This window comes from Procambarus clarkii, chromosome 16 (genome assembly GCF_040958095.1).
Source record: "Procambarus clarkii isolate CNS0578487 chromosome 16, FALCON_Pclarkii_2.0, whole genome shotgun sequence".
Classification (NCBI taxonomy): Eukaryota; Metazoa; Arthropoda; class Malacostraca; order Decapoda; family Cambaridae; genus Procambarus; species Procambarus clarkii.
Genome location: NC_091165.1, coordinates 30,731,176 through 30,757,871, shown reverse-complemented (window position 1 = coordinate 30,757,871; position 26,696 = coordinate 30,731,176). Strand labels below are relative to the sequence as shown.

Below are 26,696 nucleotides of genomic sequence, written 5' to 3'. Positions count from 1 at the left end.
TGAACAGCACCTCATAATTTGTCTCTGGGCAATGCAGGAGATGTAGGGTCTCTCATGACTTTAAGGCAAAAGGTAGTGTTGACTTGCATGATTCTCTCTAGTATGGTTGGAAGCTTCAGTTCTTCCCTCATTTTGATGATTCTTGAGCATCTCGGGGCACCAAAAATGATCCTCATGGCTTCATTCTGTACTGCTTCAAGTTTGTCCAACACAGAGGCAGGAAAGCTAATTAGGTGCAAGGCATGATAATCTACTAGATATCTAACAAACATCAAATAGAATAATTTGACATATATAATATTGATACCAATATTCTTACAAGTGAGTGTTATCAGTGGTTTAAGTATTTCTTTTAAACTACGATGTAGATCGTTTACAGTGTTACTGTTGATTCTAACTCCAAGATTACACACACAAATCACAATAGTGTGATGCATCAAATGAACAAATCCACAAGGGCCGTGACAAGGATTCGAACCTAAGTCGGAGATCATCCCAGATGCTGCCTTAATCGACTGAGCTACGGCATGGTCAAAAGAGTTGAAACCTGTGGATTTGAAACCAGAAGTTCTACTGAACTTACTTGGATCCTGCACCATAATTTTTGTTAACTCAGATCAGTATATGGGTTTGGGAATTAAATACAAGTTAATGAGTACAATCATTATTATTCAAATGCTATCACTACACAAGTCAAAGTTCTAATTTATTTCCATCTTTTAGAGAGAAGTTGATTTCAATTGCTTTCAGAAGCATTACAAAAATGAATGTGTTCTTTGTTCAGTTATACAACTAGTTCATAACTTTTACAATATCATACAAATTACCACTTCTTTGTATCCACTTTATACTGTGTTTACCATTGGATTGACATGTCATTTTGCACGAGTCCAACAAAAGCTGTGTTTGGAGATGACACTGTGGATACAATTTGCACAAAGATCAACATTTATTTGAAGTTATTCCAAATGTAAAATAACATTGACAATGAAAGCACTCGTCACTGTTCTCAAACTTTGAGCTTCGATGTCACAAGACATTAAGATGTGACAAGTGTTTCAAGATCTGATTTATTAATATTTAAATTTAGTACATGTTGTCATGTTGTATAATTTTTGTTAACTCAGATTCCACTCATTGACAGCAAGTGTCAATGAGCGGAACAGTGAGAACATTTATTCGGTTATCTCCGGTCATTTATATTATCTAACAATATTCTGACGATATACAAAAATGATAAATTTACAACTGTTTTCACATTAAAATGTGTGCACTTTGGAGAGAAGAGCCTCGTGCTCGGTGCCCCTGTGTCTTGTGCTCCTGCAACAGGGAAGTAAACATCAGCCACTTGCATGATCTCTTAACAACTAGTATACATAAACAAAGACAACCTGACACAATATGCAGAAATTATCATTTGCAAAGTTGACAGAAGAAAGTTTAAATACATTAAATAAGAGGGTAGCAGAGGTTAAAAGCACTGGAAACATTAATACTGTGTATTATACATTATAATATTGAAAGGATAACACACATGCAGGAACAAATGGGCAGTTATTTTCACCTGATGCACCTGGTCACCTAGTACATAGGTATCTCGGAATTAGATAGGTGCTATGGGCTACTTCCTGGGGACGTGTGTTAGAAATATATGTAATAGATATAATAGAGGAACAAATAATCGGTTAGAGAGGAGGGGTCCAAGAGCTATTGTAGCTCAATTCTGTAGGCACAAACAGTAAACAAACTCAAGAACACACTAGGAGGGGCTACAATAACCGAGTGTGAAATTTATTTTAAGTACACTGAACAGAGAAACCAATATTCTTACTGGTGATCACAGCAGAAGAAAGAGTTGATAACATCCTGAATGGTGTGCTCTTCCTCCTCTTGGTCACCTGCTCTACAGTTGGGGTCCTCTGTGCATTCGTTAATGAATTTCATCAACCCAGATTCTGGGAACCCGTCATTATAGTAATTCTGGAAATTATTTTAATAATGAGTTCTATGATAATAGATCTCAGAAACATTATGTATAGCAAATGTCACGAGCTCCAGATTCGAAAAAATGTTCTAATCATTCTGAGAAAAATGTAATGGATGATAATGCATTGAAGATAATATTGGTCTAAGATACACAATATGGCTCATCCAAGGGCTATCAAAACTTTCTTTCTATAAAAAAGGATAACATGAACATAAATATGTAATAATTAAATTTTTGAAGATAAAAATTCATCATAGGTTTAAGGACCAAATAACATGTCTAAATTGAGCCTGATTTCACACAAATGAAACTGATAACTTGTAAATAAAATACCTTAATGGTTTCATAGGCGTCCATGATGATGGCGATAAATAGGCTTAGGATGACGTACATGAAGAGGGAAATAAATGAGTAGAAGTAGAGGCGGGAGAACCACCACACCACCGGGTCCTTCCCAGACGTCGAAGCAAATGTTGAAAACAAGTCATCTCCATTGATGAGAGAAAATAAACACTCCATTGACGAAGAGAGTGAAAGAAACTGGAATGAAAAAATTAACCAAATCTTCACGCTAAGCTGTTATTTAAATGACAAACTATATGTTCAATCCCCAGCCATCCAATTGGATGGGTACCATTCCCTGCCTCTTTTACATACAAATCCGTATCCCAACATCCCCAAGTACAATATAGTCATAATGGCTCAGTGCTCTCTACTGATAATTACCTTACCCTACCCCCCTTTAATATAATATTTCATTACCAAATATATAAGGCCAAATGGATTGTTCCCAAATTGTGCTGAAAATATCTAATTTTGAAAAAATTATTTTATTTTTACTCTGAAAATTAATTATTTGTTAGTACCCAGATAATTTATGTTTAATAATTGTAACTAAACTCCACATCAATATTAATTTGACTTGGGCATGGCCATTCAAATACATAATTTCATGTCAAACGAACCTTGGGGTGATAGGGACTCAGAACAAGCCAACCACAGAAGCAGTACCCAGCAAACACCATCATCAGACATACGGAAAACCGCATCACATTAGGAATGGCCTTCTTCACGGTCAGGATTAACACCTGGAACAAGATCAAAGAAGGTTATATTCACATGGTACTTTTAATCAGGTCTAACACTGTCATTTATTATTATATTTAGTACTATCTTCCCTGTAATGCCACTCGGAAACAGTGTGGCATGTCTTCTCTCGGCTACAAATTCTGACTGAAACTACTATATTCAAAACAATACTTGAAGGTAACACAATGTTTAAGGTACTGTAAAGGATTAAATTATTTTGGAGAACATCCATTATAATTCACATCGTTCACAATATTCACATTCACAGTATAATTCACACTACATCTTTCACTAATTCGAAGCAAAACTTCACAAGATATTTGTCAATACATTTTTGTTATGTCTTTGATAAACAAATATTTACTCATGACTAATCATCCAAATACTACAATACCTGGTTGATGGGGTTCTGGGAGTTCTTCTACTCCCCAAGCCCGGCCCGAGGCCAGGCTCGACTTGTGAGAGTCTGGTCCACCAGGCTGTTGCTTGGAGCGGCCCGCAGGGCCACATACCCACCACAGCCCGGCTGATCCGGAACTTCTCTTAGAAAACCGTCCAGTTTTCTCTTGAAGATGTCCACGGTTGTTCCGGCAATATTTCTTATAGACGCTGGGAGGACATTGAACAACCGCGGACCTCTGATGTTTATACAGTGTTCTCTGATTGTGCCTATGGCACTTCTGCTCTTCACTGGTTCAATCTTGCATTTTCTTCCATATCGTTCACTCCAGTACGTGTGAATCTTCCCACACTCTGGGCACTCATAATGTTTGCCTACTGAATGCACTAATATATGAGCTCATACTTTTAAAATGTCTGAATCTTCTCCCACACTCTGGACATTCATGAGGCTTGTCACCAGAATGAGTTGTCACCAGAGTTGCGCTCTGGTTGTCGGTCTGGAGTGGCCTCACCAGGGTGCAAAATCAGGGTAGGTTGATATGAGTGGAGAAGCTGTTACCCAGTCATAATTGGGTCATTAAGCTCACAATTATATCCACATATACCTAATAATGTTTTCGTCGATAACACTATCCACCCACAAAGCCTTTCTCTCTCTCTCATGTTTATTCCTTGGCGTTCTCATTGACCACAAGCTGAATTTCCAGGGACACATTCTAAATATATCAAAAAAATTCAAAAACTGTGGGCATTCTTTCTAAGATCAGATATTATGTACCACGCCCTGCCCTGGTGACTCTCTATTACTCCCTTATCTATCCTTATCTCAACTATGGTATTTGTGCTTGGGGCTCTACTACCCAAAATCATTTACGTCCTCTAATTACTCAACACAAAGCTGTTATTAGGACAATATCCAACTCTGGCCCCAGACATCACTCGGTACCCCTACTCAAATCTCTGAATATGTTAGATATTAAGTCACTGCACATTCTCTCTTGTGTATTATACATATATAAAACGCTGAACTGTAATGCCAATCCTGACCTCAAAAGCTTCATAGAAGGTTGTAACAGAACCCATGAGCACCACACCAGAAATAAATACAGTTTTGATATTCCTAGAGTACGACTTAATCAAACTAGAAATGCTCTACAAATCAAGGGACCCAGAATGTGGAATGACCTTCCCAACCATGTTAAAGACTGTACCTCTCTCAACCAGTTTAAGATAAAAACGAAGCTATACCTAATAAATTCCCTGTAACCCACCTTACCCTTCTATTGTCAACCCATGTATGTTTTTTTTTAAAACAACGCTGTTTGTCGACCTAATTGTATTTGTGCTGCTTTTTCAGCCATGTTCCCCCCTTTTTTATCTTTATTTTTATTTGTTCTCAACATATTTTATTCTTTATACTCAATTAGTATAAAGTTTTAGTCATTAATGTTTTTCATGCCCGAAACTCTTTGCGTAATAGTGGCTTTAGGCATTGTATGTACTAGCTCTATCTATAAATCGATAAATTTTTGTAAAATCTCTTGTATGTATGTACCTTACCTGAATAAACATTTATTTATTTATTATTTATATTCCATCATTCCTATTACTGTATGTATTTTTATTCCCAAGCTGCACTCCTTATTCTTAACAATCTTAGTAGTTCTAAAGAACTATTCTATACGACTCCGTTCTACTTTATGAATACTTTATAACCCTGTAACTATATTGCCACCTGAAAATATAGATAAAAGACGAAGTCTTTTCTCTATAGATAAAATGCGAAATATTTAGTACTCTATAGGCAACATAGTAGAAAGTTGAACATTTCACAGTTGGAAATGTCATACTGTATATAATTACATTGTACGTGGTAAAGAATCCCAGGTATCTCAGGCATCCAAGCCACACTAGTAAGTTCCCCAGACCGAGGAACAACGAGCAAACATTCCATGTGTCTAAGTAGCCTTCATAACTCTGGAAAGGAAGAGATAAAATATATGAAAAATGTATGAACGTGTAATGGAAAAACATATGAAACAGATTGCAGTTTTGCCTCATTATCAGTGCAATATCAATTATAATTAAAAATCAACAAATCTATATATATTTAGATATATACAAGTCAACATCGCTACTTCTAAATAATTTGGCATTTTTTCTTATAGGAAGATGCAGGTTTACCTGTACCTGACTCCAGTTGTCTACAGTGGCAGTGTAACAGTGACTACAGTTATCTACAGTGGCAGTGTAGCAGTGACTACAGTTATCTACAGTGGCAGTGTAGCAGTGACTACAGTTATCTACAGTGGCAGTGTAGCAGTGACTACAGTTATCTACAGTGGCAGTGTAGCAGTGACTACAGTTATCTACAGTGGCAGTGTAACAGTGACTACAGTTATCTACAGTGGCAGTGTAGCAGTGACTACAGTTATCTACAGTGGCAGTGTAGCAGTGACTACAGTTATCTACAGTGGCAGTGTAGCAGTGACTAAAGTTATCTACAGTGGCAGTGTAGCAGTGACTACAGTTATCTACAGTGGCAGTGACTACAGTTATCTACAGTGGCAGTGTAACAGTGACTACAGTTATCTACAGTGGCAGTGTAGCAGTGACTACAGTTATCTACAGTGGCAGTGTAACAGCGACTACAGTTATCTACAGTGGCAGTGTAGCAGTGACTACAGTTATCTACAGTGGCAGTGACTACAGTTATCTACAGTGGCAGTGACTACAGTTATCTACAGTGGCAGTGACTACAGTTATCTACAGTGGCAGTGACTACAGTTATCTACAGTGGCAGTGACTACAGTTATCTACAGTGGCAGTGACTACAGTTATCTACAGTGGCAGTGTAGCAGTGACTACAGTTATCTACAGTGGCAGTGTAGCAGTGACTACAGTTATCTACAGTGGCAGTGACTACAGTTATCTACAGTGGCAGTGTAGCAGTGACTACAGTTATCTACAGTGGCAGTGTAGCAGTGACTACAGTTATCTACAGTGGCAGTGACTACAGTTATCTACAGTGGCAGTGTAGCAGTGACTACAGTTATCTACAGTGGCAGTGACTACAGTTATCTACAGTGGCAGTGACTACAGTTATCTACAGTGGCAGTGACTACAGTTATCTACAGTGGCAGTGTAGCAGTGACTAAAGTTATCTACAGTGTCAGTGTAGCAGTGACTACAGTTATCTACAGTGGCAGTGTAGCAGTGACTACAGTTTTCTACAGTGGCAGTGACTACAGTTATCTACAGTGGCAGTGTAGCAGTGACTACAGTTTTCTACAGTGGCAGTGACTACAGTTATCTACAGTGGCAGTGTAACTGTGACTACAGTTATCTACAGTGGCAGTGTAACTGTGACTACAGTTATCTACAGTGGCAGTGTAACAGCAACTACAGTGGCAGTGTAACAGTGACTACAGTGGCAGTGACTACAGTTATCTACAGTGGCAGTGACTACAGTTATCTACAGTGGCAGTGACTACAGTTATCTACAGTGGCAGTGACTACAGTTATCTACAGTGGCAGTGTAGCAGTGACTACAGTTATCTACAGTGGCAGTGTAATAGTGACTACAGTTATCTACAGTGGCAGTGTAGCAGTGACAACAGTTATCTACAGTGGCAGTGTAGCAGTGACAACAGTTATCTACTGTGGCAGTGTAGCAGTGACTACAGTTATCTACAGTGGCAGTGTAACAGTGCCTACAGTTATCTACAGTGGCAGTGTAATAGTGACTACAGTTATCTACAGTGGCAGTGTAGCAGTGACAACAGTTATCTACAGTGGCAGTGTAGCGGTGACTACAGTTATCTACAGTGGCAGTGTAGCAGTGACTACAGTTATCTACAGTGGCAGTGTGGCAGTGACTACAGTTGTCTACAGTGGCAGTGTAGCAGTGACTACAGTTATTTACAGTGGCAGTGTAACAGTGACTACAGTTATCTACAGTGGCAGTGACTACAGTTATCTACAGTGGCAGTGTAGCAGTGAGTACAGTTACCTACAGTGGCAGTATAGCAGTGACTACAGTGGCAGTGTAGCAGTGACTACAGTTATCTACAGTGGCAGTGTAGCAGTGACTACAGTTATCTACAGTGGCAGTGACTACAGTTATCTACAGTGGCAGTGAAGCAGTGACTACAGTTATCTACAGTGGCAGTGTAGCAGTGACTACAGTTGTCTACAGTGGCAGTGTAGCAGTGACTACAGTTGTCTACAGTGGCAGTGTAGCAGTGACTACAGTTATCTACAGTGGCAGTGTAGCAGTGACTACAGTTATCTACAGTGGCAGTGTAGCAGTGACTACAGTTGTCTACAGTGGCAGTGTAGCAGTGACTACAGTTGTCTACAGTGGCAGTGTAGCAGTGACTACAGTTATCTACAGTGGCAGTGTAGCAGTGACTACAGTTGTCTACAGTGGCAGTGTAGCAGTGACTACAGTTGTCTACAGTGGCAGTGTAGCAGTGACTACAGTTGTCTACAGTGGCAGTGTAGCAGTGACTACAGTTATTTACAGTGGCAGTGACTACAGTTATCTACAGTGGCAGTGTAACAGTGACTACAGTTATCAAATGTTATGCCATTGTATCCTGGAGATATTGCTCTGCCTTTCTTTGAATGCAGTTTCAAGTTCCAATAGTGAGATGTTATATACAATAACTAGAACCATTTCTCTACAGGTAACTTCAGTATGTCAACCTCTATTAGTGTTAGAACTAGAAAGATGTTGTATATTTTGGAACAGATTTGATGTTCTGGAAGTGCTTGCATACTGCTGTAGCAGCCTGTCAGAGTAAGCTGATGGCGAGCAAGTTAAGGTGTGTTGGATTTTTATTTCAATTTTTGGACCACATTTGGGTTGTAGATGTTGCATGATTAATGCCTTGCAAGAATTATTCCCATTATTAACTATGTAGATACTCTTTCAGCTCCCTAAAAGTAAGGCCAGCTTGCAGCAATGTATAGTGACTTGTTTTATGTGGTCTGCAATGCACTGCTAAATATAGTGCATGATCATACATGGGGCACAAAAGGAATGCTGTCCTCTATTCTTAGGACATTCTATTCTGGCCACTAAGGACCTACTACATTTGCAATCACACATTCTATACAGCCTAAACCTTAACAAATATATATAATTTAGTATCATATAAATATTCCAACAATAAAGTGAGTGAAGCATGAGAATAAGCTACAGTACACTACCAGTATTACTAATACCTACCTTGCTCTCTAGACCAATCTTCAGGAATGATCCAATGATGATTAATATGTCGTTGATACAAATCAGGACATACCACAGGTTGACAAACTCCATCTTCTCACCCAGGGTTAGTTCCCTACTACGGTGCTCTCGGAAATATTCTGATGTGCACTGAAAGAATATACACAGTATTTTATTAAACAAAAAATTATTAGTCTGAATGCAGGATTTGTCTGAAGATGAGATATGCCAGCAGTATCCACCTCTCTCAGCTGTGTCCTTTAGTAAATGAAGCAAATTTAGATAAAGTAGTAATTTAAAGTTCTAAAGATGGAGTAGTATTAAACAAGCCTAAAACATCTCTTAAAGTAGCAGCCGTGATCATGAAGTAGACGTGGGACATTTAGTGCTGAGGAATAATGGGGTAAAGAAACAAATAGTTAAAATATGGAGCAGGCATGGCACAGTCAAGCTCGTGATGACTTGCTTGTTTTATTTAAACATGTTAGTGTTTAAATAAACACTAACTGCATGTTAGTGTTTAAATAAACACTAACTGCATGTTAGTGTTTAAATAAACACTAACTGCATGTTAGTGTTTAAATAAACACTAACTGCATGTTAGTGTTTAAATAAACACTAACTGCATGTTAGTGTTTAAATAAACACTAACTGCATGTTAGTGTTTAAATAAACACTAACTGCATGTTAGTGTTTAAATAAACACTAACTGCATGTTAGTGTTTAAATAAACACTAACTGCATGTTAGTGTTTAAATAAACACTAACATGCAGTTACACTAACATGTAGTTACACTCATCATCATATGATGAGTGTAACTGCAAACTGTTTTGCCTACTAAACTGAGCTATGGAATAGAAAACACCATTCCGTACCACCCCTGTTGAGGTTATGTACATGTAAAGAAATAATATATAAACTCTTGATAGAAAAATGTCTCAAAAAAATGACAAGAGATTAGAAACTGAATTAAAATTTTAAGCGAATGGAAAATTTTACAAATTTGGCACAAAATGGACTACATAAATATGGTAAAATATATTTAACAGCTAAAAACATTCTAATAGAAAACATATGTCACTAACTTTTCTGAGGAGCTGTGCTCGATAGATTGCCCTGATGCACAAAATCAGCGAGATGATGCATACGGCGATGGTGGTAATGTTGATCACTGACCTCCACACCTTCAGAAAAACAAGAAATGCATTAAGAATAATTATGTTTATAGAATCTATATAAATAAAAATGGAAAAGTTCGTTTGTGCAAAACCGCTAATCTCCGAAAGTTCTTCGCCGATTGCTTTGAAATTTTCACACATTTCATTCGCATCCGAGCGAGTTTATATATACACACTATACAAATGTCACATCTGTGACGTGAAAAAAAAAATTAAACTGTGTTTTTCATGTAAGCGAAATCTTCGAAACCTCTTTACCGATTGCTTTGAAATTTTGACACGTTCCATTCGCATGTGAGCGGGTCTATATATACCTACTATATACATGCCTAACCTGTGACATAAAAAAAAAAATTAACAGCGCCGTCTGTTGGACGAAAGAGGAACACATGCTACACTCAATATGTTACGATTACATTTCAATGTTTACGATTGCATTGATAAATTGAACTTTCATAGATTTCGATTTATTTTCAGTTTGATATAAATATTTTGTTTGACACTGTGTTGGAATTGAGTTGTGTTGTTTACCATACTGTATATTTCGTGAGTATAGTTTTTTTTTTCATTGTTTTTCGTATCTTTTTTTAACACTTCTTATTTTTCAGTGATGGGAACATCAGATCATTTGATGTTAACAATTTTCTGATGGGAACATCAGATCATTTGGGAGTACATCGGACGAGGGAGTGGTGGATGGTGGTGAGGACGAGGGGGACGGGGGAGTGGGGGACGGTGAGGACGAGGGGACGGAAGAGTTGGGGACGGTGAGGACGAGGGGACGGGGGAGTTGGGGACGGTGAGGACGAGGGGACGGGGGAGTTGGGGAGGGTGAGGACGAGGGGACGGGGGAGTGGGGGACGGTGAGGACGAGGGGACGGGGGAGTTGGGGACGGTGAGGACGAGGGGACGGAAGAGTTGGGGACGGTGAGGACGAGGGGACGGAAGAGTTGGGGACGGTGAGGACGAGGGGACGGGGGAGTTGGGGAGGGTGAGGACGAGGGGACGGGGGAGTTGGGGACGGTGAGGACGAGGGGACGGGGGAGTTGGGGACGGTGAGGACGAGGGGACGGTGAGGACGAGGGGACGGGGGAGTGGGGAATGGTGAGGAGGACTTGGGGGAGAGGGGAAGGTTGCTGAGCCACAGCAACGCATGGCCGGGTACAAGTAGTAGTTATACAAAACTTATCACGCAAAATGTGGGTAATATTCCAATACAATACTTTATCGATTCGTGTGTTGTGGTTTTTTTAACACACAAAAATTGAAAGTGATGCATTGTGGGAGATTTTAAATATATATGGGAATAAATTCCTGCTATTGATATGCCTGTATGTAGATATGAAGTGAACAAATCCACAAGGGCCGTGATGAGGGTTCAGCACCTCATCACGGCCCTTGTGGATTTGTTTATTTGATGCATAACGCTATTGTAATTTCTGCGTGTAAATATGAAGGTTTTTTTGCTGATAGTGAAGAGGAATTGCCAATGATGATCCAAATGATGAAGATGGAGAAACGACAACACTTCAGTTAATTCAGGACAACTCCTGTGATTCCATGGCGCAGTGGTAAGACACTCGCCGGCGCTTCGCGAGCGCTTTGGCCTGGGTTCGTATCCTGGCCAGAGAGAATTGACTGGACGCCAATCCTTAACTGTAGCCTCTGCTTACCCAGCGGTGAATGGGTACCCGGTTCTTAAACGATTTGACAGTTTAAGAACCAGGCACCAGGACTGTCGGATTCCGGAGAAAATTAATATTAAGGACCTGTCCGAGACGCTTTGCGTACGAGCTCATATAAATAAATAAATAAATTGTCAAGTTGGGTGTAAGGAAGCGAGGAAGGAACAGGCAAATAAATAAGGAAAGTAAGGGGAGGAGCAAGAGAAGAAGGTAAGAGAAAGGTGATGGGTGAGTGTAAGTGATGTAAGGTGAACAGGTTCGAATGGGATGAGTGTAAGAATGGGATGAGTGTAAGAATGGGATGAGTGTAAGAATGGGATGAGTGTAAGAATGGAATGAGTGTAAGAATAAGAGGAAAATAAGAAAAATAAAATAGGGCGGTAAGGTCTGTTTTCATGTCTGCTTCAACATGAAGCAGACATGTCTGCTTCAACATGAAGCAGACATGTTGAAACAAACATGTTTGGTTCAACAAATCAGAATTATTCAGATTTTCCATAGACCTTTACTGAATCAAAGATGGAAGAAATACAAACAATTAATAGAAATTCTATGCAATGTTTAAGATACAAATACCAATCATTTCAACAAAAAGTTACAATTGATCACACACATTGTAAAATATAAGCACTTACTTCAAGCTTGTTTGCCTCGGAGACCGCGTGCACTGATCCATCACATTCCAATACTCGAGCGCCTACTTGCAAATTCACGACCATTTGCCCATCATGATAACGATTGCTGAACAGAATCTAGAAAAAAAATATAATTTATATATCTGTAGTTTTTAGGAATGAAAAAGCAAAGCGTTAATGAATGTTGATGAACGGAGATATTAGCCCTAAGCATTCCAATTACTATTATAACCTTTATGTAGTGTTCAAGAGGTTCAAATATTAAATCACATCAGAAACTAATTTAAGGTGACTTTCTGGCCTCCTTCCTTGACTCACCCTGCTTGTCATCTCGTAACATTCTGCGGTATCAGAGGGCAAGTTTATCCTCAGCTTGGCTGTCTTCAATACAAAATTCAAGTCTGCACTCAGGAGGATGTCAAAGTCCAATGTAAAGTTGTTTTCTATCAGGAAAGTCTCCATTGACCACTCTGTTTTATTGGTCTCTGACATTGGGACACTTATACAGGCTGCCAGGAAAAATAATAATAGTTTAATTTCATGTCCATGACCTTAACAAATAAGAACACTAACTTATTAAGAATAAACAAATACATTAACCTTCCCTACTACTAAGGTCTATTCATTACCAATAAAATTCAACACCTGAATTTAACAACTTCTCTTCATCACCTTGTCAGAAAAAATCCACAGACCCAGACACACATTACTACATATCTAACCGCAAGCTATCCTAACTCTCATCTACTTTCACCAGTCACCCCTGAACTATATTCGAACTATATATATGACAGACACCAGTATGTTGCCATCAATGATATAACCTCTCCCACTCTACCATTAACCGTAGGGGTGCCACAGGGTAGCATCCTAGGACCTCTCCTATTTCATACATACATCAATGATCTGCCTAATGTCTCTAACATTCTTAAACCTATACTATTTGCTGACGATTCTATCTTCATCTACTCAGACCCCAACTGAGACCCCAACACACACTAAATAATGCTGTAAATAACGAATTAAAAAATCCAATCATTGATAGAAAAGATCAACTACATTTTATTTGGAAGCAAATCATCAATAGAAATTCAGCTTCAGATAGACAATGTTAACATCAGCAATAAAATGATGGAAAGTTCCTTGGCCTGTACACAGACAAGAGACTAGTCTTCAGCACCCACATACAACACATAACCAAAATATCTCAAAAACGGTCGTATACTTTCTAAAATCAGATATTATGTTCCAAACTCTTCTCTTCTCTCATTATTCAATGAACTACCACTGTAACCTACCTCAAGCCCACCATCACCCAGCAAAAGTCTGGTATAAGAACAAACTCTGTTTTCAGAAAGCACACAGCCCAGTATGTAGCCATCAATGATATAACCTCTCCTACTCTACCATTAACCGTAAGGGGACCACAGCCCCTCTTTTTAAATCCCTAAACATGCTAAACATAAACTTTCCACACATTCTCTTGTGCCCTTTGCATATACAAAATATTGTTCCTAAATGCAAATCTTTATTTGAAACTCTTCCTGGACAGATCTAAAGAACCCATGATCACCACATCAGAAAATAGATCTTTGACATCCTCAGAGTCAAACTAAATCTGACTATGCAAATAAATGGACCTAGTCTATGGAACTCACTCCCTAACGAATTAAATAACTGTATCATTGTTAAATGAATAAATCTGAAAGGGCAATGATGGGCAATTCAATGATGAGGGTTCGAACCTACGCACAGGATGTTCCCAGACGCGCCTTAGTCAATGTCATCATCATTGCCCCGTGTGGATTTGTTCATTTGATATTTCACGCTATTGTGATTTGTGTGTGTGTGTGTGTGTGTGTGTGTGTGTGTGTGTGTGTGTGTGTGTAACAACCATGTGTGTATGTATGTGTGTGTGTGTGTGTGTGTGTGTGTGTGTGTGTGTGTGTGTGTGTAACAACCATGTGTGTATGTATGTGTGTGTGTGTGTGTGCGTGTGTGTGTGTGTGTGTGTGTGTGTGTAACAACCATGTGTGTATGTATGTGTGTGTGTGTGTGTGCGTGTGTGTGTGTGTGTGTGTGTAACAACCATGTGTGTATGTATGTGTGTGTGTGTGTGCGTGTGTGTGTGTGTGTGTGTGTGTGTGTGTGTAACAACCATGTGTGTATGTATGTGTGTGTGTGTGTGTGTGTGTCATGGTTGTTATGTAGAACGCAAATTTTTGTACAACAATGTACCTATTAATAATCCTCAAGTTATGCTACAGTCTACCTGTTGATAATTCTCAAATTTTACTACAATATAACTAGTAATTTTTGTCTAATGTTGTTACAATGTATCTGTTAATATTCTTCAAATTTTGCAACAAATTACCTAGTTAAAATTATCTGTTAGATTAAAGATCTGCCCAAAACGCAATGTGTGTTAGGCAGGTGTTAGGCCCACGAATGTGAAAACATCAATGCTATGTACTCCTCGTAAACTTAATGTACCTTCATGTGTATATATAAATAAATAAATACTATATATATAAATAAATAAATACTGCGGAATATAATGCTCATATTACCAGTATGCACCAAACTTTATAGTACAAGTCAAATATACAGAAGTTTCATAAGTATATCACAAGTACTGAGCTCCACAACACTTTCATAAGTATATCACAAGTACTGAGCTCCACAACACTTTCATAAGTATATCACAAGTACTGAGCTCCACAACAAAACGAAGTGTTATAACTTATGCTTACTGCATGCAATTTAAATCATCATAAAAAAAAATTATCTTACAAAATGCACCATTCTGAACTGAACAAACAAACCCACTTCATCTATGTCAAGGTAACTCCCAAACGTTTTATAAAAAAGTAAGAGAAAGGGAAGGAATGAGGTTCTCTTGAGTATTTACCCTTAAAATGCCACATTTTACGGTAAATGCTGCTCTAGAAAAATAAAAAACTATAAAATGTTAACTTACATCTGGTGGTGTTACTATCAAGAACATACGAATTATTGTTGAAAAATGCTTTGCCACTCAAGTAATGTGTGGCACAGAAGTACGGCAACACAGTGCTGCCATTCCGGTGCTTGTAGACATATGCTCCTATGGCATCTTCCTCAACATTATTATACTGAAAATATGAAACAATAATATTAAATCAGGCTAAGACACTTAATACTTTAACAATCTAATTTCCCCTATAATAATTAAATAAGCCAAGATTAACACAAAGGAATGTAGCTGAACCTAAAAATGTCCAGCATGGGGAATATATACAAGGAGTGCACAATATATACAAGGAGTGCACAATATATACAAGGAGTGCACAATATATACAAGGAGTGCACAATGAAATCACGAGAACGTGATATATGAGAAAATATTGAAGCCGTTCAAGGATGCTGGTTCTGTACGACCAATATTTTCTCGTGTATATCAATTGTTAACCATAATTATATATATTCAATGTTAGAATAATAATGAGCTACTCTACATAATATGCATTCAAATTGCAAATTGAATATATTAAATATATTAAATGTATTTATATATGTAAACAGTAAATTATAAATATACCTTATACCTAAAAATTCATGCTCACCATAAGTAGCGCATAATCCAAGTAACCAAAGAACTCGGATTTTTTATAAACGGCAAATGCAGTATCAGCTGGCGGGTACACTTGTAGTTCTCTGGAGGCGTCACTGCCTTGGAGGAACAAATGGGAAAGTGACATCTTTGTGTCCCAGAGAAAGTTGACGTGATCGTAGCGTTGATGAGCAAAGACAGACAACTGTAATATATATATACACATTAGTGACATTGCCAGAGACCAGTTTGTGATAACAACAAACATTAATATAATTTATTCACTTGCTGGTACATATAAAACACACGAGCCATTTATTTTAAAGTTCACCTAACATATTATTTGTTCTACATCTAAAATTTGGAACAGAAAACAGAAAGTAAGAACATAAGAACAAAAGTAACTGCAGAAGGCCAATTGGCCCATACGAGGCAGCTCCTATTTATAACCACCCAATTCCACTCATATACATGTCCAACCCACACTTGAAACAATAGAGGGACCCCACCACCACCAGGTTACGCGGTAATTGATTCCACAAATCAACAACCCCTGTAACTAATCCACATTGGCCTAAAATATGCAGCCTTTCACATTTGGAGCTGCCGTACCATTTATGCATTCACGAAATTCCCAATAAATTTACTACGCATTTTAGCAACTTGGCCAAGCATGAGAAATGTAGTTAGAAGGGACGTTCCTTTTTCCCATTTTAACAGGCTGAGTGAGGCATTAACCAAAAAAAGGAAAGTTGAAGATATATAACAGTATCCAAGGTGTCATGGTGTTACACAGTATCTACGGTACTAAAGAGCATTATGGGAAAAATCCAAAACTTCACTGGAAGCAAATTAGCCACAGCCACACCATGTTGGAAAGAAAAGTCTTGTAACCCTAAGACACATACCAGTAATGTGATTATTAAACGGTAAGACAAAGTACTCACCTGTACAGTAACAAGAACAATTTTAATTATTTGAGCCAAAAGCTTCCATGGGAATCGTTGTCGAGCGCGCCATTTCTGTATGGGGTTCATAAAGAAGAATCTGTGGAAGATAAATTCTTCATTTTATGCAGTGCTGAACACACATTATTAGTGTTGGATACTCTGTATAAGGTAGCGATAGTGGAACCTTTTACTCTATGTACATATTTACATATGCAAATACTGTTAATTTATATATATGCCTGGGGACCATTGAATATATGCCTGGGGACCATTCAGGCTTCTTCGCATTTACAGTGTATTACATGCAATAGAACAATGCTGTGAATCATAGAATTCGCCTTACCTGAGTCTGTGTCTCATCCTGTCAGCAGTAACATCAGTGTTGAGGAGTTCTGTTATAGAGTCGGTACTGGTGGTGGATCCAACGCTGTTTACCCTGGATGTAATCGAGCCATAGCTTGAGCCGCCATTGCGCTGAGCTGTTGACACTTTGACTTCAGATACAGCCTGTGCCATCTTCTGCAGCTCTAGAAATCAAAGACATTAACAACATCCTGAAGCAGAGAAATTGATGTAATTATGACCGTTAAGGCTGATAAATTAATTAAGGCTGAGTCACACCAGACTGGCAGCACACAGCTCTAAATACAAAAGAGACATCAACGAACTCTGCATTCACTTTCATGTGCCAGAAACAACCGAACACAAGAATGGGGAAGTCACTGTAGAACAACAATTCGTACGACTGGTTAGAAATGTTAAAAAAAAAAGAGATAAAAAATGAGGACAAAAAATAAACTATGTACATAAGAACAAAGGCAACTGCAGAAGGCCTATTGGCCCATACGAGGCAGCTCCTATTTATAACCACCCAATCCCCTCATATACATGTCCAACCCACGCTTGAAACAATCGAGGGACCCCACCTCCACCACGGTACCACAAATCAACAACCCTGTTACCGAACCAGTATTTACCCAAGTCTTTCCTAAATCTAAACTTATCCAATTTATACCCATTGTTTCGTGTTCTGTCTTGTGTTGATACTTTTAATACCCTAATAATATCCCTTTTGTTATATCAATTCATCCACTTGTAAACCTCTATCATGTCACCCCTAACTCTTCGCCTTTCCAGCGAATGCAATTTAAGCTTTGTTAATCTTCATATAAAAGATTTCTAATTTGGGGAATTAACTTTGTCATCCTACGCTGGACACGTTCAAGTGAATTTATATCCATTGTATAGTACGGCAACTAAAACTGAACTGCATAATCTAAATGGGGCCTAACCAGAGCAAGATATGGCTGAAGAACAACACCAGGTGTCTTGTTACCAACGCTTCGATTAATACATTCCAGTGTCCTATTACGTTATTACGAACATTACGGTCTTGACATTATATATAAATGATTTAGTTTCAGGTTTGAGTAGCATTTGCAAATTTGCCGATGATACAAAAATCGGTAGGGAAATTAACACGGAAAAAGACACACTATCACTTCAAGTTAATCTAAATAGGGTTTTGAAATGGTCAAAAGATTGGCAGATGCAGTTTATTGCATCTATTAAATACCTCAATATTAAAAGAGGTATATCAGTCAGTTATGCACAGTCACAGTGAGAGGGTGTGTTAGCTGGAGCTCCAATTGTAGTAATATTATTATAGCAACAATGGAAAGTGTAGTGAAGGAACTGATGAATCTCATTGGAGCTCAGCTTTTGTTTCAGCTGTACGACAGCTGAAACAAAATCAGGAAGAAACAAAGAAGGCGACCGGTATTAAAAAGACTTCGTCTTGGCAAGTTGTAAAGGACAAGGGGCTTAAGAAAACTTTGACAAAGCCGCCTACTTCTATACTAAGGACTTCTAACGCATTTGCCGTGTTGGAGGACGGGTGCTGTGGTGAGCCTGCAGTTCGTTCGAAAGGCAAAGCAACGAAGCGCAGGTCCCTCAAAGTGCTCAAAAAGGAAAAGGAAGGAGCTAAGCAAATTTTGGTTGTGGGAGATTCCCTGGTGAGGTATTTAGACAGAACGTTTTGTGCCAGTGATAGGGGAAACAGGTTAAGGGTTTGCTATCCGGGAACTGGAATTGGTGATATTGTGAACAATATGAATGATATTATGGCTGGAAATGAGAACAAACCCATTATTTGTATCAGTGCAGGTGGAAATGATGTTGGAGTGAGGCACTGATACAGAGGTTTAAGACATCCATTGAATTAGTTAGGAGCAAGGGAGGAATCCCGGTCATACGTGGCATTCTTCCAAGAAAAAGAGTTGGAAATGAATGGTTGTCGAGAGAACTTGGTATAAATTGCCGGCTGGAAAAATATTGCAAATCAAATGCAATATCTTTCAAAGATAACTGGGAAAACTGATTATGCTGCACCTGTCATTTCTTGTTTTGGTAAAGGTAGGATGGGCAAGTTGGAGAAGATACAAAATGAAGCCGTGAGAATTATCTTTGGATGCCCAAGAAATGCTATGATTGAGATAATGAGCATGGAGTTGAATCTGAAGAGTATTGGGGATAGAATTTCAGAGATAAATGCAGCCTCTGCCATTAGATTAATGAGAGGTGGGGGAGCTCGTGTTGATGTTGTACGTCAGATAACCTTGAAACAAATAAAAACAATCGACTTAGGGCATGGCTAGGCATGGAAATAGGGCATGGCTATACCAAAGGAAACAGAGAGTTAGTATAAATGGAGTCAAGTCAGAGTAGGAAAATGTTGTAAATGGAGTGCCTCAGGGCTCTGTCCTGGGACCTCTGTTGTTTATATATATAAATGATTTAGATTGAGGTATGAGTAGCAACATTTGCAAATTTGCCGATGATACGAAAATCGGCAGGGAAATTAATTCGGAGGAGGACTCACTATCACTTCAAGTTGATCTAGATAGGGTTTTGAAATGGTCAAAGGATTGGCAGATGCAGTTTAATGCTGATAAATGTAAAGTTCTGAGGCTAGGTAATGATGATAGAGTTACAAGATACGACCTAGATGATGTTGAGATTGCGAAGTCGAATTGCGAAAGGGATCTGGGAGTTATGATAAGTAAGAATTTAAAACAAAAGAATCAATGCATGAATGTTCGTAATAAGGCAAATAGGACACTTGGATTTATTAATCGAAGCGTTAGTAACAAGACACCTGGTGTGGTTCTTCAGCTATATCTTGCTCTGGTTAGGCCCCATTTAGATTATGCAGTTCAGTTTTGGTCGCCGTACTATAGAATGGATATAAATTCACTTGAACGTGTCCAACGTAGGATGACTAAGTTAATTCCCCAAATTAGAAATCTTTCATATGAAGAAAGATTAACAAAGCTTAAGTTGCATTCACTGGAAAGGCGAAGAGTTAGGGGTGACATGATAGAGGTTTACAAGTGGATGAATGGACATAACAGGGGGGATATTAAAAATATCAACACAAGACAGAACACGAAACAATGTGAATAAATTGGAAAAGTTTAGATTTAGGAAAGACTTGGGTAAATACTGGTTCCGTAACAGGGTTGTTGATTTGTAGAACCAATTGCCGCGTAACGTGGTGGAGGTGGTGTCCCTAGATTGTTTCAAGCGCGATTTGGACAAGTATATGAGTGGGATTGGGTGGTTATAGAATAGGAGCTGCCTCATATGGGCCAATAGGCCTTCTGCAGTTACCTTTGTTCTTATGTATCAACGCAAGACAGAACACGAAACAATGGGTATAAATTAGATAAGTTTAGATTTAGGAAAGACTTGGGTAAATACTGGTTCGGTAACAAGGTTGTGGATTTGTGGTCCCTCGATTGTTTCAAGCGTGGGTTGGACATTTATATGAGTGAGATAAATTTCCGATTTTCCTTCCGATTTTTGTATCATCGGCAAATTTGCAAATGTTGCTACTCAAACCTGAATCTAAATCATTAGATTCACAGAGAAAGGTGAACCCGAAATTGATTATTATTGCCAGTTCTTAACTTTCACGGGGGTGGGACTCGGGGTGGGGTCGAGTAAGATGACTCGACACATATTCAGGTTGATACGAACCCGGTCACTGGCCAAGTGAGGCTGTAACAACAGTCTTTACAGTTACAGAAAAGACCGTCCAACATGCAGCAACTTATACAGTTTTTGGATATATCTAACCACATGCAAGTCTCTGTTAACAACAACATATCATTGAAACGTTGATAGAATATTTGTATTTTCCAAGTCGAAACCACTTCTAAGACATCAAATACCTGAGAATTAGCTACATGTGATAAGTTATCTACAGATCTGATGTAATCAGTTCTGTTGCCCTGATAAGCAATATATATTGGTGGAACATGTGGAAAAACGTCTGAACGGACAGCGCTCGCGGACCTAAGGGTCCGGGTTCAATCCGGACCCTTAATTAGGAATGTTTCCACTATTTGAGGTGGAAGTTTCTTCCACCCTGATGGCCTGTTCACATAGCAGTAAACAGGTACATGCGAGTTAGACAGCTGCTACGGGCTGCTTTCTGGGATGTTTGTGCGTGAAAATTAGGATTAAGGAATTGCTCGAAATGCTATGCATGCAATAATGCATGTACAATAATGTAAGAACTGTTGTATATATAAATACACAAAAATATATATTTTGTATTAAAAGTTAAGAAAATTATAGTATATGAATTAAAAAAGCGTGATCACATACTAACTTCAAAGAATATAACAAACGAAACGTCCTTAGGAAGCCACTAGTGTGTCTTATTTCTTGAGTACTTACTATTTTCACTTACTTACTTCACTTTTGTACTTACTATTCTGCATGTTAAATAAACAGTAAACTTCACTTCCAAATTTAGGCCCACATGCTTGGTGCACTTAGCTAAGTTAACACGCGACTGTCTGCCACACAACTGGTGATAGATACCTACACTGTCCTGTATTTATGCTATTACACTTCACCTAACGCAATCCACCGCACCTAGATAGGAAAGTTCAAGTTAATTAAGACAATAAAATCCATCCGGAAGGACTTGCCCCACTCCTGTGCCAGGTAAGTTACGGGCTCACCATAGCCCGTGCTACTTGCCTTGCTCCTGTGCCAGGTAAGTTACGGGCTCACCATAGCCCATGCTACTTGGAACTTGTTCCGAGTAGCTGAATCTATAACAACAACATCCGGAAGGAAATAGAGTAGCTTAGGCTGTTCTTTTTTATTAAGCTTCAGTACACGACAATAATGTGCTGCTATCCTTTCTATAGGATGGGTTGCAGACAGTGGTACAATGCTGCCGGAGCCTGGGCACCTTTGGAAGTGAATGATGGAATGGGGGGAAAGGGAAAGAGGATGAGGGAAAGGGATATGATGGCTTGTTGGTAATGGTTGATCGTGGCAGGAAAATATTAGTATTACATCACTAATAAGTGGACCAAACTACACACTAGAAAGTGTAGAGACGACGACGTTTCGGTCAGTCCTAGATCATTCTCAAATCGATTGTTTGAGAATGCAAGTCGATTTGTTTGAAAAAACTCAAAATCGACTTGAGAATGATCCAGGACGGACCGAAACGTCGTCGTCCCTTCACTTTCTAGTGTCTGGTTTGGTCAACATATTTCAGCCACGTTATTGTGACTCCTCGTCTGCACCACTAATAAGTTAATAATGTTATTTTTTTTATTCAAGAATATTTAAATTTTAATATATTTAAAATGTAAACATGCTGAATTATACTGGTTTGAATTTGCAAACATAATACCCGACGCAGTGCAGGCTTCCTCATCATTTATGTGAGGCAAACGGTATGAGACAAAGTTTCCAACCAATCAACCTGCGAATCTTTCTTCATACGACAGGTTTGTGATTGGCGGGATTAACTTCGTCGTACTACGCTGTTCTAGTAAATTTATATCCATTCTATAGTATGGTGATCAGAACTGAACATAAGAACATAAGAACAAAGGCAACTGCAGAAGGCCTGTTGGCCCATACGAGGCAGCTCCTATTTATAACCACCCAATCCCACTCATATACATGTCCAACCCGTGCTTGAAACAATCGAGGGACCCCACCTCCACAATGTTACGCGGCAATTGGTTCCACAAATCAACAACCCTGTTACTGAACCAGTATTTACCCAAGTCTTTCCTAAATCTAAACTTATCCAATTTATACCCATTGTTTCGTGTTCTGTCTTGTGTTGATACTTTTAATACCCTATTAATATCCCCTTTGTTATGTCCATTCACCCACTTGTAAACCTCTATCATGTCACCCCTAACTCTTCGCCTTTCCAGTGAATGCAACTTAAGCTTTGTTAATCTTTCTTCATATGAAAGATTTCTAATTTGGGGAATTAACTTAGTCATCCTACGCTGGACACGTTCAAGTGAATTTATATCCATTCTATAATATGGCGACCAAAACTGAACTGCATAATCTAAATGGGGCCTAACTAGAGCAAGATATAGCTTGAGAACCACACCAGGTGTCTTGTTACTAACGCTGCGATTAATAAATCCAAGTGTCCGATTTGCCTTATTACGAACATTTACGCATTGATCCTTTTGTTTTAAATTCTTACTAATCATAACTCCCAGATCCCTTTCGCATTCCGACGTCGCAATCCATCCAGCCTTGTTTGTTTTGGTGTTTGCAGAATCTGCAAACACCATTTAGCTCGTATCTTGTAACTCTATCATCATTACCCAGCCTAAAAACCTTACATTTGTCAGCATTAAACTGCGTTTGTCAATGATGACCAGACTACACACTAGAAGGTGAAGGGATGACGACGTTTCGGTCCGTCCTGGACCATTCTCCAGTCGATTGTCTTGAGAATGGTCCAGGACGGACCGAAACGTCGTCGTCCCTTCACCTTCTAGTGTGTGGTCTGGTCAACATACTTTACTTCAGCCATGTTATTGTGACTCATCGCCTGCATTTGTCAATCTTTTGACCATTTCAAAACCCTATTTAAATTGTCTTGAAGTGATAGTGAGTTTTGTTCCTTGTTTATTACCCTCCCGATTTTTGTATCAACGGCAAAATTGCAAATATTTCTGCTCAAACCTGAATATAAATTATTTATATACATTATGAATAACAGAGGTCCCAGGACAGAGCCTTGAGGCACTCCACAGATTGGCATCTGCCAATCTTTTGACCATTTCAAAACCCTATTTAAATCGTCTGGAAGTGATAGTGAGACTTTTCCGTGTTTATTTCCCTCTCGAATTTTGTATCATCGGCAAACCCATTCAGTACATAATTATTAATTCTATTCTACATTTCACATTCCAATGGTAATAACCTGGCATACTGTGATATATCTTATTGGTTATGGTGCCCCTGTCATGTTTGTTTTGGTAAAGGCAGACTTAGGTCAAGTAAGTTTATTTGAGAAAAGAAAGTACATCTCGAAAGGATCGAGTAGCTTAGGCTATTTCTACCCTCGTCTATATAAGATCCCTCAAGGGGCTCACAAACCCATACTGTACACAATTATTAATTCTATTTTACATTTCACATTCCAAGGATAATCACATAACATACTGTGAGATCTCATTGATTATGCTGCCCTCGGCCCCTTGTTTTGGTAAAGGCAGACTAAACAAGTTGGAGAAGGTACAAAATGAAGCCATGAGAATAATCCCAAGATTATTCTCATGAACCAAGAAATACTATTACTGACTTAATGATGAAATGATTGAACTTACTGAGTATTGGGGATAGAATTTCAGCGATAAATGAAGCTTCGGCGATTAGACTAATGAGAGGCGAGGGAGATAATGAATTAACCCTCTCACTTCAAAAGGTGGGAAGAAATGAATAATGCATGTGAAAGCATAATAAGATACTTATGTTCTAATGTTGCAAAGCATGATTACCAATTAACACCAACATGGGAGGAATGCAAAGTAGATGTAGTATTTTTTTCCTCTTTGTTCCAACACTTTGAACTTTGCTGCGGTTTGCCAATTCATTGATAATGGACATCTTTCTTGTCCACAGCCTCCCCACATGTTAAGTCACTGAGAAGCAATATCGCCTTAGTCAGAGACTCCCAACATTTTGAAATTTCTTCTTGCTTAGCACTTATACACCCCTAACTACTATCAAAGGTCACTCTATTCTTACCTATGTCTTCATATTCTATTTTTGTAAACCATTTATCCTGAGTTTCTCCGTTAACATTTTCCACAACATGGGGTTGAACACTCTTATCATTATGGGATAGTTCATGAAAGAATTAGAAAGATTCATTCAATCATGAAAGATTGATTAAAAAGATAGAGGCTCATGGTATTGGGGGTACTATATTAAGTTGGATTAGGGCATGACTATACCAAAGGAAACAGAGAGTTAGTATAAATGGGGTTAAGTCAGAATGGGAAAATGTTGTAAGTGGAGTGCCTCAAGGCTCTGTCCTGGGACCTCTGTTGTTTATAATATATATATAAATGATTTAGATTCAGCTTTGAGTAGCAACGTTTGCAAATTTGCCGATGATACAAAAATCGGTAGGGAAATTAATACAGAAGAAGACTCACTATCACTTCAAATGGATCTAAATAGGGTTTTGAAATGGTCAAAAGATTGACAGATGCAGTTTAATGTTGATAAATGTAAAGTTTTGAGGCTAGGTAATGATGATAGAGTTACAAGATACGAGCTAGATGGTGTTGAGATTGCGAAGTCGGATTGCGAAAGGGATCTGGGAGTTATGATTAGTAAGAATTTAAAAACTAAAGGATCAATGCATAAATGTTCATAATAATTTGTGGCACCAATTACCGCGTAACGTGGTGGAGGTGGGGGTCCCTCGAATGTTTCAAAGGTGGGTTGGACATGTATGTGAATGGGATTGGTTGGTTATAGATAGGAGCTGCCTCGTGTGGGCCAATAGCTAGTTCTTTTTGCTTTATTAATTTTTGTAGAAAAATAGTAAACTGGATGTTCAATGTTATCAAGGCCAACTTGTATAAGAACTGCACCGATTCCCAAATCAGACGCATCAATATGCAGGATAAAAGGTCTGTTATATTGAGGGCTGGCTAGAACAGGTGACGCAGATAGTATTCCCTTTAAATTCTGAAATGAATTTTGACAATCTTGTGTCCACTTACATGTCACTTACTTTTGCAACAAATTGGTTAATGGGGCCGCAACTGTAAAAAAGTTCTTACAATACCGTTTGTAATAAGCACACGTTCCAATAACTCTTTGAACTCCCTTTTTATTTGTTAACACTGGGTAGTCCACTATTACTTTTATTTTATCTTGCAAAGGAAGTATCGTACCCTGTCCCACTTCATGTCCAAGATAGATTATAGTGCCCTTTGTCCAACTACACTTGTTGACATTTACTGTTAAATTGGCACTCTGCAACACTGTAAATAATTTCTTAAGACCTGACAGGTGGTCTGTCCAACACTTACTATACAAGACAATATAATCAAGGTATACCCTGCAATTTGGCACACCCTTGAGCAAAAGTTTCAAAAGTTTCAGGAAAGTGGCAGGAGCATTTCTCAGTCCAAAAGGCATTACGTTAAATTCATATGCATCATCAGGTGTAATAAAGGCTGTCACTTCCCTAGCATAATCACTTAGAGGGATCTGATGGTAACCCTTAGACAAATCAAGTTTTGACACAAATTTAGCATTACCAATCTGGTCTATACATTCTTCTGAAAGTGGTAATGGGAACACATCAACAGTTGTTACCTTGTTTAATTTAACATAAGAACATAAGAACAAAGGTAACTGCAGAAGGCCTATTGGCCCATACGAGGCAGCTCCTATTTATAACCACCCAATTCCACTCATATACTTGTCCAACCCGCGCTTGAAACAATCGAGGGACCCCAGCACGTTACGCGGTAATTGGTTCCAGAAATCAACAACCCTGTTACTGAACCAGTATTTACCCAAGTCTTTCCTAAATCCAAACTTATCCAATTTATACCCAT

General features: G+C 38.6%; 1 protein-coding gene across 1 annotated transcript; it reads right to left on the bottom strand.

Annotated features, from left to right (window-relative positions):
* Positions 1–1,183: 1,183 nt before the first annotated feature.
* On the bottom strand, positions 1,184–26,696 carry LOC123760164 (mucolipin-3-like). The gene is made up of 15 exons (XM_069325610.1): positions 26,693–26,696; positions 26,163–26,414; positions 17,099–17,282; positions 16,753–16,852; positions 15,819–16,010; positions 15,194–15,347; positions 12,532–12,722; positions 12,214–12,330; positions 9,801–9,899; positions 8,702–8,864; positions 5,342–5,487; positions 2,953–3,075; positions 2,321–2,527; positions 1,832–1,980; positions 1,184–1,217 (listed from the first exon to the last, which is right to left on the bottom strand). Exons 1-15 carry the CDS (start codon positions 26,694–26,696, stop codon positions 1,184–1,186), a joined length of 2,115 nt encoding a protein of 704 aa, XP_069181711.1.